The 16,193-nt window shown below is 36.5% G+C and overlaps 1 protein-coding gene across 1 annotated transcript in view; it reads left to right on the top strand.

The window, feature by feature from the left end:
- Nucleotides 1-16,193, top strand: part of TASOR2 (transcription activation suppressor family member 2) — a 71,708-nt gene that overhangs the window by 961 nt on the left and 54,554 nt on the right. The window contains exon 2 of the mRNA XM_021696733.2: nucleotides 13,184-13,190. Coding sequence (XP_021552408.2) covers nucleotides 13,184-13,190 — 7 coding nt within the window. The remainder of the gene's footprint in view (nucleotides 1-13,183; nucleotides 13,191-16,193) is intronic.

Here is a 16,193-nt window from a genome sequence, read left to right as displayed (position 1 = left end):
CTTAGAAATGGTAGGGTTTATGAACGGATATTTATTGTAAACTTAAGTGTTGAGCGAGTATTTGATGTTATTCTAACATTAGTTATCAAAGGGCCCACGGTGTTTTCCTGAAGAAGCTCTTTTAGAAGGGAAAAAGGGTGTGTATGTAAATTTATAGGATCTGAGATTGGTAAGCCTACTCAGGAGATTTAGAACAAAGCAGATACTCTTTTACAGTGTAAGAATATTTTCTGTTGAAAAACTGTCTTCCAGAACTGGAGAGCACTATGCAGTATGTTCAGCACACCAGTAAATAACCCAGACGAGAGAGAAGTAAAAAGTGACAGAGTGTACATAATTCTTTTAGGAAAGACCAAGAACAGTGTTTAAAATGTGGGGTTTTCAGCACATTGACCCAAAGGTAACCAGTTCTCTTTAAAAAGAACTGTATTATAAGCATCTCCTGTACTCTATAGTTGCTTAAATGAATTAAAATCCCCAAAGTGCCTAAAAACTTGCCTGAGACATAGTGTTTAACAAATGTAGTATGATATCTGCTTAGTATGATTAAGTAGGTATGGTATCTTTATCAAATGAGTCTTTCATTTTTGCTGGATATTTATTTTCAAGTTTTCCCCTATAACAATGATAGTATTTCTGCAGAGTTGATTCCCTGTGGGAATGCTGGATAATAATGCTGTGAAATTGTCCTCAAATATCATACCCTTTAATATATTAAAGTCCACTCTCAGAAGATATGCTTTATCTGCCTGCTAGCCAGCACTGGATGATAACAGTATTTCTTTAACATCTTACTAATTTTTCTAATAACTGAAAGTAATTTCTCATTTTAATTTTTTTCCTCTGGGTGATAAAAAAAGAAACATCTTGGCGGGGTCATATCCCTCGCTTTTTTTTTTTTTTTTAATTGGGTTCTGAACTCTTCTTTGACCCATTTACCTATTACCACACCGTTTTAATTATTGTACCTTTATAATATATCTTGTTACTTTCTTTTGAAAAAAAGCTTTGGGCATTTTTTGCATTTTTCTTCCAGATGATGTTTAGAACCATCTTTCCAAGTTCTGTAGAAAATCATGTTGGGATATTGTTTGTGATTGCATTGAATTTATAGATTAATTTGAGAAGAGACGTTCTTTTGAGTTTTTCCTTCTAGGATAGTAGGTATGTCCCTTTGTTTCTTCTATTAAAGTTTTTGTTGTGAAGTATACCATTTATATGTACTATTGTTGTTGTTGTTTTAAGTGTATCTGTGTACCTGGCTTAAAAGGACATCTAAGTGCCTTAGAAGCTTTATTGTGTCCTCTCCCCAGAAGCAGTGTATTGCTGCCACCATCACCATGGTAATCCTGAATTTTGTGTTAATTATTCCCTTACCTTTCTGTACAGTTTTATCACATACATATATTTTTTAATTAACCTGTTTGTTTACTTTCACCTGTTTTTGAGCTTTATCTGTGAATTACTTCAACATTATGTTTCTGAGATTCATCATTGGTGAAGCATGTGCCTGTAGTTCAGCAATTCAGAAACTTTGGTCTCATGACTCCCTTTATGATTTTAAAAACTATTGAGGACCCTAAAGATCTTTCGTTTATGGGGATTATGTCATTAGATACTAAAACTGATTCATCTTAAATATGGTAGGTATGGCATTTATTGGTGTATTTATTGGTACCTCTAAAAAATAATGAACCTGTTACATCTTAATATAAATAACATTTTAATGAAAAAACTTTTCCAAAAAAATTAGTGACAAGGGGCATTGTTTTTACATTTTCACAAATATGTTTAATGACTCAGTTTCATGTCTGCTTCTCTAGTGTGTTGCAATATGTTGTTTGGGTTGAAAGTATATGAAGAAAATCCAGACTCATCTGTGTATTTAGAAAGGGGAGGAATGTTTTTATAAACTTTTAAGATAGGTTTTGATGAATATCAAAGAAAAATAAAACTAACAGTTTCTTTAAAGGTTAACTGCAGTGTAAAATTTGAAGCCGTGTCAGTGAACTTCTCAAATTCTGTGACGTGAAAACCCATTGGTCTATCTTGCATTTTGAAGGGATCTTTCATCCACACATTGGTCATGCAGTAGATATTAGTTCTCTGAGTTCTGTAGATCTCTCAGATGATGACACATTTCAGTATAGATAAAAACCCACCTAAGCACCATCACCACTTTGGGAACCACTGCTATAATTCATTCATTTTCATTGAAGTATAATGGTCTACTCTAAGAATATATTATAATTGGATTATATAATTAGCTGTTTTATTCTTTATGAACATCCTGGTTATTTCCAACATGGGGCTGTTACAGTTAGTGCTGCCAAAATGTTCTTGTTCATCCTCAAGTGCATATATATGATACTCTTGCTTGGGCATATTAGTAGTAGAATTGCTGGACCCATTGGGAGGATATGTGCATGTTCGATTTCATTAGATAATGTATAACTTTTCCCAGATGGTAGTTGTGATTTATACACCACTAATTTTGAATGAAACCTCTCATTGCTTCACATTCTCTCCATGTATGGCATTGTTCAGCTTTTTACTTTTTGCTGGTCTGGTGGAAATGAAATATTATTGTGGCTTTCAACTGCATTTCTGTGATTACATAAAAGAAGTAGAACGTTTGTTTTCTTCTGTGTAATGTTTAGTCATGTTTTTGCCACTTTTTCTATTGGGTACTTGTTTTATTTATATGTATGAATTTTTTAAAAAATCTTATATGTACAAGTTGAACTCTTCCTGTTGCTTAAAAAAATTACTAGAATAATTTATTTAAACAACTAAAAAATGTGTAAAGACCATACAAAGAAAAATCTTTTCTTTCCTGTATGTATCCAACTCATTCCCCAGTGTTTGTTTTTATATTCCTCTTAATCTGATTTGTGCTATGCTACGTTTTTTTCCTCCATTTACAGTATATCCAGGAAATCAGTATATACATACATATACATACATACAAATACAAATCAATATAAAGGTAGCATGCTTATTCTACAGCATAGGAAAACAATTTCTCATTGTGTGGCTGTACCAGTTTATTTAATTAGTCTGTAGTAGATAATTAGTTTCTGGTCTTTTGCTGTTAAAAATAATGGTGCTTGGAGTAATTATGTAGAGTTGTCATTTTGTATGTGAGCAGGTATTTCTAGTACTGTTAATTCCAGAACTCTGATTACTGGGTTAAAGGTTAAATGCCTTTGAAATTTTGAGAAATATTGCCAAACTGCTTTTTCTTAGGATTTTGCATGGTTACTTGCAATATACTGCATTGACTGTTTTCCTAAAGCCCCCCTCACAGGATGCATTGCTCAACTTGTGTGCTTTGGTAGTTTGATAAATCAGTTTACAGATAATTATGACTGAGTTTGAGCATCTTTTCCTATGTTTAGAGGCCTTTTTTTTCTCCCTTTGTACTGTTCATATCCCTTGTCCATTTCTGTTCTTTATTGGGTTATTGGACTGTAGGACTTTTTTTTTTTAAGATTTTATTTATTTATTTGTCAGAGAGAGAGAACAAGCAGGGGGAACAGCAGGCAGAGGGAGAAGCAGACTCTCTGCTGAGCGAGGAGCCTGATTCGGGACGCTGGGATTATGACCTGAGCCGAAGGCAGATGTTTAACCAACTGAGAAACCCCGGTGTTCCTGGACTATAGGACTTCTTTACATACTCTGGGTACTCATCTTTAGATAGTTAAATGGGTTGCAAATACCTTTTCTCTCTCCGTGGTGCTTTTTGATGAACAGAAGTTGTTTAAAGATTTTTCATTTCTTGTCTAAAAATTTGGAATTGTTAATTATGGGTAGTTTGGAGTATAGATATAATTTAACTTTATTCTCATGTAGATAACCAGTTGTGGTAGAATTTACCATTGAATCCACTTAGGTCTGAAGTTTTTTTGGTGGCAAATTTTTGACTAGTGATTTAATTTTTTTTAGTGGTTACATGATTTAATCAAGATTTGAAAAAAATTGTCAGTATTGCTTAGATTTTTCTAGGTCTCTGTTTTGTCTGAATTTTTAATATTTATGGTTGCTAACAGTGCCCTCTTGCTATCTTTAATGTGTGAAGCATGTGTAATTGTCTTTTTTTCAGTTTTGATATTGAATATTTCTCCCTTCTGTACTGTTAATTCATCTTGCTTATAGTTCATCAGTTATGCTTTGTGATTTTCTCTTTAATACATTTCTTTTTGTGTTTTTTAAATTCATTTATTTTGAAATAGCTGTAGACTCATGCACTTGTATGGTTTAGATGTCTCTTAAAGAGCATCTGTTAGAATTTTTTAATGCAGTTTTAAAGCATTTCAGCTGGGACATTTAGCCTGTTTACACGCACTGTAATTACTCTTATTTTGTGCTTTCTATTTGCCCTGGCTATCTTATATTTCTTTCCGCTCCTGTTATATTTTATTACTTTTTGTTTTTTTAATTTTTTTTTAAAGATTTTATTTGTTTATTTATCAGAGAGAGCATGAGCGCACAAACAGAGGGAGCGGCAGGCAGGGGGGGGAAGGAGGCTCCCTGCTGAGCAAGGAGCCTGATGCGGGATTCCATCCCAAGCCCCTGGGATCATGACCTGAGCCGAAAGCAGACGCTTAACTGACTGAGCCACCCAGGCGTCCCCCTTCTGTTATTTTTTAAGTATCGATTTAATATCTTTATCATTCCATTTTCCCCATGTACTAATTTGGAAAATATGCTTTCCCCCCCTTTTTATAATTCTCTTAGAAATATGCATCCTTGGGGCGCCTGGGTGGCTCAGCCGTTAAGCGTCTGCCTTCGGCTCAGGTCATGTTCCCCGGGTCCTGGGATCTAGCCCCGCATCGGGCTCCCTGTTCTGCGGGAAGCCTGCTTCTCCCTCTCCCCCTGCTTGTGTTCCCTCTCTCACTGTGTCTCTCTCTGTCAAATAAATAAAATCTTAAAAAAAAAAAAAGAAATATGCATCCTTGACTTTTCAAAATCTAAAACAAACAAAAAACGCAATAGTTTTACCTTCCTCTTAGATGATACAAGACCCTTAGAAGTTTAACTTCATTCAGTCCCTGCATGACTTATATGTTATCATATGTTTTAATATTTTTAAATAATATTCTTACTGGACAGAAGGGGGCCTGTTTAGAATTATTGTTGTGTTTTACGGTCAGTGCTTATTTACATTTCCCACATTTTTACTACTTTTCTCTATTGCTTCTTTTATCTTTTAGAACCTCAAACTAGGGCCATTTTCCTTCTGCTCAAAGCATGTCCTTTGGGATGGCTTTTTTGTTGTTGTTGAAGGATTGCTTGATGATGAACTCTTTCCACTTTTGTTTACCTGAAAGTATCTTTGTTTCACTGTCATTTATGGAAGATGTTTTGCTAAATAGCAGTTTAGGTTGGCAGTTTTTGAGCACATTGCAGATCTCATCCCTCATTCCTTTGTCTTTTCCATTGCCACTGAGAGGTCAGCTGTGTCTCAGTTCTTTTTTCTCTGACTACTTTGGTATTTTTCTCTCTGTCTTTAGCTCTGTGCTGTTCCAATGCAGTGTATCTTTATCTTGCTGGGGATTGTTTGGCTTCTTAAATCTGTAAACTGGAGGTATTTTGAAATTTGTTTATTAGCTGTTCATAAATCTTGAACTGTGAATTTCCATTTCTATTGATCTATCCATCTTAATGTTTAAATCAGTCTTTTATCATCTACATAGTACGTATTTTTTCCTGTTTTTTTGCTTTTCTTTTCTTTCTTTTTTTTTTTTTTTTGCTTTTCCCTTCACTTTGTTTCCCACAGCTCCACCAACAGAATGCATTGCCAAACTTGTGGATTTTTGATAATCTGATTAAGTGAGAAGTGAAATTTGACAATAAAACTCTGGAACTAGTCTTTTGGGAGAAGGGGGAGTAGGACTGTGACTACTCTTTCAGTTTTTTCATCATAATTGGTTTATTTAGATGTTTCTTTTGTTTAGGTCAGTGTTGGCAATTTATATTTTTATAGTATTCAAATTAATTGGTATAAGTTGTGTATGATGTTTTATAATTTTAGGAATGTCTTCCCTGTATTTGTGGTTATAGTCTCCTTTTTGTTCTGTTTTTTAATTTTTCTTTTTTTAATATATTTGCTAAAAGATTATTTCATTCTAAAAGTAACAGGTTTTATTTTTATTGATTAACTCAATTGGCCTTTTGTTTTTGTTTTAAGTTTGGCTTCTCTTTTTAACATTACTACTTTTATCATAAGAAATGTGTCTGGAGCATACTTTTGTTTTCCCTTAATAAGGGAAGGAAAATTGGAGAATTAAATCCGTTGCTTATATTCTGTATAAAGACTCACTACCTTCCTTAGCATAGTGAAATAAACCCTGTTTAGAACGTTTGAGTACATCTGCTCCCTCCCTGGTTAGAAGAATATTTAAGACCCTAACTTCTGAGATTAGTTTGACTAGTTGAAGTACCTGCTTTACCCTGTGGTTATCCCCTACTTCTCTGTGAGCCACTGTTAGTGAACAGACCTGTTCTTTTGCCCAGGACTTTTGGGATGGGATATTTCTAGGGGTGTGAGCTGTAAAAAAAAAAAAAAAGTCACCTTTGTTATGGCATGGATTAGGTCACTTTCTCTTTCATCATCTGTAATCAAAAGAATCCAAAGCAGGTTTTAAAATGTAATTGTCTTTGAGAAAAATTTATTCTTAGGATTTTCTTTTAAGAGGTACAAAACTACTTAACAGTGTCCTTGTAATAAAATATAGTAGTGAGTTTAATGCAGCCATCTCATTGCAGGCTGATAGTTTAATTTAAAGCACAAATTAGGGGTGCCTGGGTTGCTCATTTGGTTGAGGGTCTGCCTTCAGCTCAGGTCATGATCTCAGTGTCCTGGGATCAAGCCCCATGCCGGGCTCCCTGCTTGGTGGGGAGTCTGCTTCTTCCTTTCCCTCTGCCTTTCCCCAGCTTGTGCTCCCTCTCTCCCTCTTTCTCTCTCAAATAATTAAATAAAATCTTTTTTAAACAGTAAAACACAAATTAGTAATTCCAGTTTGGTAAAGAGCCAGAAAAAGGTCACTTTATACAGATGTCTAAAAATGACACCATATAAACTTTGAAATGGTTCCAATAAAAGGTGCATAACTTGAACGTGGAAAGTATGGCCTCCAAAGAATTTATATAGCATAGCAAGAGAGAAAATTTGGTAGATATAAGATTATAAGCATCTTTTTGATATACAAAAATACTTTTTACTGTCAGGTTAGATTCTGAGGATGTTAAAACAATCTTCAGAAATTGAATATTAAATCCAAAAGTAAGTATGCCACAGTTAAATGAAAAAGTCATAGTACATGGGTATATCTCATTTTACACAATGGATATAATCCTCCAGAAATGTTTTTTAAAAAAGCAATTTCTCTCCCTTTGGATATACTAAACACTCAAAGTGAGTTTGCTATTTTAAATAGTACATAATCAATCTACATGATTCTTTATAAATTTAAGTGAATTTGGTGAGTTAAGATTTTCCTGTATGTTTTCTATATGTACAACACAATAGTGGTAATGATTCTCTAGGATCTCCTGAATAGGTTTTCCTCTAGCAAATGCAGATATGTTCAGAAAATGCAGTTACATGTCTTCAGTAACTTTGTTAAAGCATGAGCCAAAAGTAAAGATGTCCTTGGGTCAGGCCAAATACTTCATGCCCCCCCAAAGTTTTATTTTTGGTAGGTTTTGTTAGGGCTGCCTGGCTTAGTGGGTGAGCACCCCCATCTGACCACAAGTGCGGATATCAGCATCTCCTGGGGATCTATGGAGCACTCAAAATCATATTCAGTAGACCTTCTGTTTTTGTAAATTATACAACAAAGCCACATGAAACTGTAGCTGGTGAATTTATATGGATGATATTGGTAAAGCTTTATAGGGGCACTGATGTAGAATAATTGGGGACACTGTAGTGAAAAGATGTGGATTTCAGATTAGGTCTGGGATTTGCAGTCAGTCGTCATTACAGCATTACTGAGAGCCTGTGGGCAAGATCCTTAAAGAAATTGAAGTTTGGAGCACTCACTGTAAAATAACAAACACCTGAGGGAGGGTGTTGAGAGACATCAGAGAAAGGGGAAGACCAAGGGCGCTCTGCTTGTTCGACCAGCCCTCAAACCAGATTGCAGCTCCCACGAACCCCCTACCGGGTTCTGTGGCTGGGGTTCTGGGGTCTGCGCCTGCCCTACGCCGGCTCGCGGTTGGCGGCCCTCGTTGACTTTTAAAAGATGCCGCCCCGCGCAACCCCGGCCACCGCACTGGCCTTCGCTGGCGGGAGGGGGCCGACGGGCCGGCTGGGCAGAAGTGCAGCCCCCTCCCCCATGCACCATGAGGTGAGGAGGGAGGGGCTGACCGCCACCCGCAGCTCTGCTCCCCTCTGCTGCTAGGGCGCCCCACCTGGCCAGCGGGCTGTCTTCCTTAGCGCCGGGTGCAGACGAGACTGGGAGAAGGGAAAAATTAGGTGTCTAACCTTCAGGGGACTTCAGAGAGTGAAACTTCGGTGGGGCCACCAAGACAGGTTCGATGGTACTTACAGGTTTACCGAACTCCTTTGCTCCTAACTCCTCACCGGGTTCTCTAAGTATGGTAGTGAGGAAACCCTTGCAAAACTTCTAGAGAGAGGGCATCACTTCTTACAACTCTACTGTGTGTATAGATTTATAGGTCACCTTTTGAAATGTAAAACAGTGAGTACACATGTTTTGCCCTTATAGCAAAGGTCCTTTGGTTTTTATTCCTTCTGTGTATGATTATCTGGGCATTAGAAAACATTTAAACTTTTGTACGTGGCAAACTTCTTTATATTTTTAAAAAATTTTATGAAAATCATATCTTATTCTATAGTTTTTTTTTTAACAGGGATGCTTTGTTTTATGGGTCTCTATTGTTTTGCCTCATGAGAAACGTTATTTCCATTTGTTTTCTCTCCTTTGTCTTCATATTTAAAAACTAGCTTGCTGCTATTTAGGGCTATGGGAGATCCTTTTTTCCAAAATGCAAATTGCTTTACTTCTCCCAGATTATATTTATGCTTACGTAAAATTTTAGATAATACAAAAAGTTAGAAAAGATAAAAAAAATACCTATACTTGATCCACTTAAAGGTAACTTCCTATTGAGTATTTCCTGTGGTGCTAGGAGCTCTGCTGGACCATAGGGAACTTTGGTGAACAAGTATGTGCCTCTATGGATCTGACATCCTGGTGGGAAGATGCACCCCCCAAAAAGTAAATTGATAAAATAATTGCGTGTCGTTGTAAGGAGTACTTTCAAAGAGAACACCTACTTTAGGTGGGGTGATCAGAGGTTTATCTGAGGGAATAACTTCTAGATTTCACTAAAGGAAGAGTGGGAGCTAAGCCATGGACAGAATAGGAGAAAGAACATTCTAGTGAGAAATAACAGCAGATGCAAAGGTCTGAAAAGGGGAAAGAGCCTGAATCAGAAAGATCAGTGTAGCTGGAACTTAGTGGTAAGTCAGGGGAAGGTGGATCAAGGTGAATAGAAAAATGATCTGGAAAACAATTTTTTGATTTATTCATTACATAAATGGTTTATTGAAACCTAACTGTGTACCAGGCAGTGTTCTAGGCATTGGGGATACAGCATGGAAAAGGACAAAGTCTCTATAGTTGCTAAGCTAATAAACTAGTGGTGGGAGGATAACCAAATAAACAAGAAAGATACTGGGTATTTTGATAAGTGTTAGGCAGAAGAGGACCATTGTTTGAACTGTGGCGTGTGTTCTTTTTTTTTTTTTAAAGATTTTATTTATTTATTTGAGACAGAATGAGATACAGAGAGCATGAGAGGGAGGAGGGTCAGAGGGAGAAGCAGACTCCCTGCCGAGCAGGGAGCCCGATGCGGGACTCGATCCCGGGACTCCAGGATCATGACCTGAGCCGAAGGCAGTCGCTTAACCAACTGAGCCACCCAGGCACCCCTGAACTGTGGCGTGTGTTCTTAATGACTTTATATAGATACATATATTTCTCTTTTGTGGCTCTACCTTTCTTTCCCCTAAACAATTTATGGTAGGACTTTTTTTTCTTTCTTTTTTCTTTTTTTTTGATGTTTCTGCATATACCATGTATTATAGATTTGTTATATTTTTATGTAATAATTTTAACTCAGTTTTTAAATATCAAGAGCTAAATTAAATGAATAATTTGCACTGTGTCTTGAGTTGGAGGTACAACTCACATAAAGTTATTTTAAGTTACTTTATTTTTTAATGTTATAAAAAAATTTTTTTCTTTCAAAATTTTTACTTAAATTCTAGTTAGTTAACATATAGTATAACAGTGGTTTCAGGAATAGAACTTAGTGATTCATCACTTAGTGCTCATCATAATAAGTGTCCTCCTTAATACCCATCTCCTACCCACCTCCCTCCATCAATTCAGTTTGTTCTTTATCCTTAAGAGTCTCTTATGGTTTGCTTCCCTTTCCCTCTCTCTCTCCCTTTTTCCCCCTTCCTATATGTTCATCTGTTTTGTTTCCTAAATTCCACATATGAATGAAATCATATGGTATTTATCTCTCTGACTTTTTTTGCTTAGCATAATATAAACAGCTTCATTTACGTCATTGCAAATGGTAGGTTTTATTTTTTCTTGATGGCTGAGTATTCCATTGTACAAATATACCACAACTTCTTTATCTGTTCATCAGTCGATGGACACTTGGGCTCTTTCCATAATTTGGCTATTGTTGATAATGCTGCTATAAACATAGGGGTGCATGTGCCCCTTCAGATCTGTGTTTTTGTATCCTTTGGGTAAATACCTAGCAGTACAATTGCCGGATTATAGGGTAGTTCTATTTTTAACTTTTTGAGGCACCTCCATACTGTTTTCCAGAGTGGCTGCACCAATTTGTATTCCCACCAACTGTGTAAGAGGGTTCCCCTTTCTCCACATTCTCACCAACACCTGTTGTTTCCTGTGTTGCTAATTTTAGCCATTCTGACAGGTGTGAGGTGGTATCTCTTCGTTTTTTTTGTTTGTTTTTAAGATTTTATATATTTGAGAGAGAGGGAGGGAGGGAGAGAGGGAGCACAAGCGGGAGGAGGAGAGGGAGAGGAAGAAGCAGACTCTCTGCTGAACAGGGAGCCTGACATGGGGTTTGATCCCAGGACCTTGAGATCATGGCCTGAACTGAAAGCAGATGCTTAACCGACTGAGCCACCCAGGCGCCCCTCTCATGGTGGTTTTGATTTGCATTTCCCTGATAATAAGTGATGTTGAGCATCTTTTTATGTCTTTTAGCCATCTGGATGGCTGCTTTGGAAAAGTGTTTATTCGTGTCTTCTGCCTATTTCATAACGGGGTGGTTTGTTTTTTGGGTGTTGAGTTTGATGATTTTTTTTCCCTTTTTTCTTTTATTTATTTGACAGAGAGAGACACAGTGAGAGAGGGAACACAAGCAAGGGGAGTGGGAGAGGGAGAAGCAGGCTTCCCGCCGAGCAGGGAGCCTGATGCTGGGCTTGATCTCAGGACCCTGGGATCATGACCTGAGCTGAAGGCAGACGCCCAACGACTGAGCCACCCAGGTGCCCCGATAAGTTCTTTATAGATTTTGGATACTAACCCTTTATCAGATATGTCATTTACAAATATCTTTTCCTATTCTGTAGGCCACCTTTTAGTTTTGTTGATTGTTTCCTTTGCTGTGCAGAAGCTTTTTATCTTGATGAAGTCTCAATAGTTTATTTTTGCTTTGTTTCCCTTGCCTCCAGTGACATGTCTAGTAAGAAGTTGCTCCAACCAAGGTCAAAAAGGTTGTTGTCTGTGTTCTCCTCTAGGATTTTGATGGTTTCCTGTCTCACATTTAGGCCTTTAATCCCTTTTGAATTTCTTTTTGTGTATGGTGTAAGAAATTGGTCCAGTTTCATTCTTCTGTATATGGCTGTCCAGTTTTCCCAAAACCATTTGTTGAAGAGACCATCTTTTTCCCATTATTCATCCTGCTTTGTCAAGGATCAGTTGACCATATGGTTGTGGGTCCATTTCTGGGTTCTTTATTCTGTTCCATTGATCTATGTGTCTGTTTTTGTGCCAGTACTATACTGTCTTGATGACTACAGCTTTGTAATGTAGCTTAAAGTCCAGAATCATGGTGCCTCCAGCTTTGCTTTTCTTTTTCAGGATTACTTTGGCTCTTCTGGGTCTTTTGTGGTTCCATACAAATTTTAGGGTTGGTTGTTCTATCTCTGAAAAATGCTATTGTTATTTTGATGGGATTGCATTAAATGTGTAGATTGCTTTGGGTAGTATGGACATTTTAACAGTCTTTATTTTTCCAATCCATGAGCGTGGAATTTTTTCCCATTTCTTTGTGTCCTCTTCAGTTTCTTTCATAAATGTTCTATAGTTTTCAGAGTACAGGTCTTTTGCCTCTTTGGTTAGGTTTATTCTTAGGTATCTTATTGGTTTTGGTGCAGTTGTCAATGGGATCGATTCCTTTATTTCTTTCTCTGCTGCTTTATTATTGTTGTATAGAAATGCAACAGATTTCTGTACATTGATTTTATATCCTGGACTTTGCTTAATTCATGTATTCCAACAATTTTTTGGTGGAGTCTTTTGGGTTTTCTACATAGAGTATCATGTTGTCTGCAGATAGTGAAAGTTTGACCCCTTTTTTGCTAATTTGGATGCCTTTTATTTCTTTTTGTTATCTGATTGCTGAGACTAAGACTTCCAGTATTATGTTAAATGGTAAAGGTGAGAGTGGACATACCTGTCTTGTTCCTGACTGTAGAGGAAAAGGTGTTTTTTCCCATTGAGGAAGATATTAGCTGTGGGTCTTTTGTATATGGCTTTTATGATGTTGAGGTATGTTCCATCTATACCTATACTTTGTTGAGGGTTTTTATCAAGAATGGATGCTGTATTTTGTCAAATGCATTTTCTGCATATATTGAGAGGATCATAGGGTTCTTATCCTTTCTTTTATTAACGTGGTGTATCACGTTGATTGATTTGAGACTATTGAACTGCCCCTGCAACCCAGAAATAAATCCCACTTGATCATGGTAAATAATTCTTTTAATGTACTGTTGGATTTGATTTGGTAGATCTTGTTGAGAATCCATGTTCATCAGGGACACTGGACTGTAATTTTCCTTTTTAATGGGGTATTTTTCTGGTTTTAGAATCAAGGTAATGCTACTAGCCTTGCAGAATGAGTTTAGAAATTTTCCTTCCATTTCTATTTTTTAGAACGGTTTGAGAAGAAGAGGTATTAAATCTTCTTTAAATGTCTGGTAAAATTCCCCCAGGAAGCCATGTGTCCCTGGACTTCTGTTTATTGGGAAATTTTTGATTATTCAGTTTCTTTGCTCGTTATGGGTCTGTTCAAATTTTCTTTTTCTTCCTGTGTCCGTTTTGGTAGTTTGTATATTTCTAGGACTTTGTCCATTTCTTCCAGATCACCCTGTTTGTTGGCATATAATTTTTCATAATACTCTCTTATAGTTGTATTTCTGTGGTGTTGGTTGTGAACTCTCATTTGTGAATTTATTTAATTGGGTCCTTATCTTTTTGGTAAGTCTGGCTAGGGGATTATCAATTTTATTAATTCTTTAAAAGAACCAGTTCTTAGTTTTGTTGATCTTTTCTATTTTTGTTGCTGTTGTTTCTGTATTATTTATTTCTGCTCTAATCTTTATTATTTCCCTTCTTCTGCTGGCTTTAGGCTTTATTCTTCTTTTTCTCGCTTCTTAAGGTGTAAGGTTAGGTTGTGTACTTGAGACTTTTCTTGGTTCTTGAGGGAGGCCTGTATTGCAATAAATTTCCTTCTTAGGGACTGCCTTTGCTGCATCTCGAAGGTTTTGGACTGTCATCTTTTCATTTTCATTTGCTTCCATGTATTTTTTAATTTTTCTTTAATTTCCTGGTTAACCCATTCATTCTTTAGTAGGATGTTCTTTAACCTCCATGTATCTGTGGTCTTTCCAAATTTTTTCTTGTGGATGACTTCAAGTTGTGGTCTGAAAATATACATGGTATGATCTCAGTCTTTTTGTGCTTGTTGAGGGCTGATTTGTGACCTAGTATGTGATCTGTTCTGGAGAAAGTTCCTTGTGCATTTGAGAAGAATGTGTATTCTCCTGCTTTAGGATGAAATGTTCTGAATATATCTATTAAGTCCATCTGGCCCAGTGTGTTTCAAAGCTCTTGTTTCCTTTTTGATTTTCTGCTTAGATGATCTGTCCATTACTGTAAATGGGGTGTTAAAGTCCCCTACTATTACTGTATTATTATCAATGAGTTTCTTTATGTTTGTTATTGATTGATATATTTGGGTGCCCCCAAGTTGGGGGGCATAAATACTTACAATTGTTACATCTCTTGATGGATAGACCCCTTAATTATGATATAATGCCCTTCTTCATCTCTTCTTACAGTCTTAGATTTAAAATCTAGTTTGTCTGATATAAGTATGGCTACCCCGGCTTTCTTTTGGTGTGGTAGGATATTTTTCGACGTTATTAAACAGCTTTTATTTGGGGGCATCTTAATTTGTTTTTTAGATTAAGTATGGCAAAAATAATGCATAAATTTTAAAAATACTCTGCAGCAACAAAAATTTACACATTATAAGGCATCATAATATAAACAGGTATATAGTAACTTGTTTTGACAGTCTGACATTTGGCTTTCCTACCTTACCCACAACCAGCGGCCCCTCTGTGATTGTTTTACTTTCACCTGTTAAAGTAGTTAGTTAAATTTATGGATTTCCTATTTATTGAACCAATTCTTAACAATACTGTCATGAATCTGAATTGATTTTGTATTATAATATCCTAATAGATTCTCTTTGCCAGTGCATATAGTTCAGGATTTTAGTATCAATATTCATACTAGAGATGAGTCTTTAATTTCCTTTTTCATGTTTTGTCAGATTTTGGTACTGCATTTGGCTGCTTTATTAAAAAGTTGGGAAGCTTTATTCCTTTTACTGAGTTTTGGAACAGATTAAATAGCATAAATATTATTTACTCTGTCATTTAGTTACCGAATACATGTTTACTGTATGCCAGGCATTGGGCTGGATGCTGAGTAATCAGAGGTAAACAAAACAGAAGTGGTTTCTGCCCTCATAGGGTTTGGTTTATTAGGGAATTAGCCATTAATGAAGTAATTATGAATATGTAGTTATAAGTCATAACAGTTACTCTGAAAGAAAGGAACAGAGTGCTTTGAGAGAAATATTATTGAAGTTCTACTTGCGATTGTACTTTTTCTGTATTTGAGGACATGCTTATTGAGTACATATGCACTAAAAGGTAATTCTTTTTAAATGAAATATTTATTGAAGCTTTGATATGCACTTAGGTCTGTGGTGAATAAAATAAAGTCTTCATAATTATAGAAGTTAAAATAAAAAATACTGGTAATCATAGCTACCAGAGTTAAAGGGTGTAGTCCACATTTTTTAAATGAAGAAATTAAGACTTAGTTTAAGTAGACACTTCTACTTTAACATGTCCCATTGTATACACCCTCTGGAAATCCCACTGAGGTGGTAGTAAAAGAATAAAGATATAAATTGGCAAAAAGAATGGAACAGTAGAGCCAGGGGAAATCACGTTTGGGAAACTAGAAAGAAGATGGTCAAGTGATAATGACTTTATGGATTAGGGGATGCTGAAGGCTGAAGAGCAGTAAGCCACCAAGAAGCAAGCTGATTCCCACCAGTCAATCTGGCAGCAGCTCAGGATTTGGAAGTTACAAGTACTTCTCAAAGCAAGATTATAGGGTGGAGTAGAAGTAGAATGATTCAGTGATGATTTTTGTGGTTTTGATGCTCTGGATTTCCTTCCCTGCTCCTTGCACCTAGACAACTGCCTAGCTATCTTCTCAGACAGAGCACTGAAATTTACCTGCAGGAGATGATTATACTCAGGAGGCAGGCTCGGACAGCTGAGGTGGAGCAAACACCTACGTGAAAATGAGAATTAAGTGGAAGTCAACATACTGAACAGTGAAGCCAGAGCTGTCTTTCTGTGTGACTCTCAGAACTAATAGTCAAGCTTATGCTCCCCCTAAACAAGATATTAAAGGATTCTTTTCTGGGGAAATATCAACCTATGGTAAAATATTTAACAGATACAGACTTTGGGAGTTCGCCTGATTGAACAGCTGCATCACCATCAG

Source organism: Neomonachus schauinslandi, chromosome 5 (assembly GCF_002201575.2).
Source record: "Neomonachus schauinslandi chromosome 5, ASM220157v2, whole genome shotgun sequence".
Taxonomy (NCBI): domain Eukaryota; kingdom Metazoa; phylum Chordata; class Mammalia; order Carnivora; family Phocidae; genus Neomonachus; species Neomonachus schauinslandi.
This window is presented reverse-complemented; position numbering and strand designations above follow the sequence as displayed.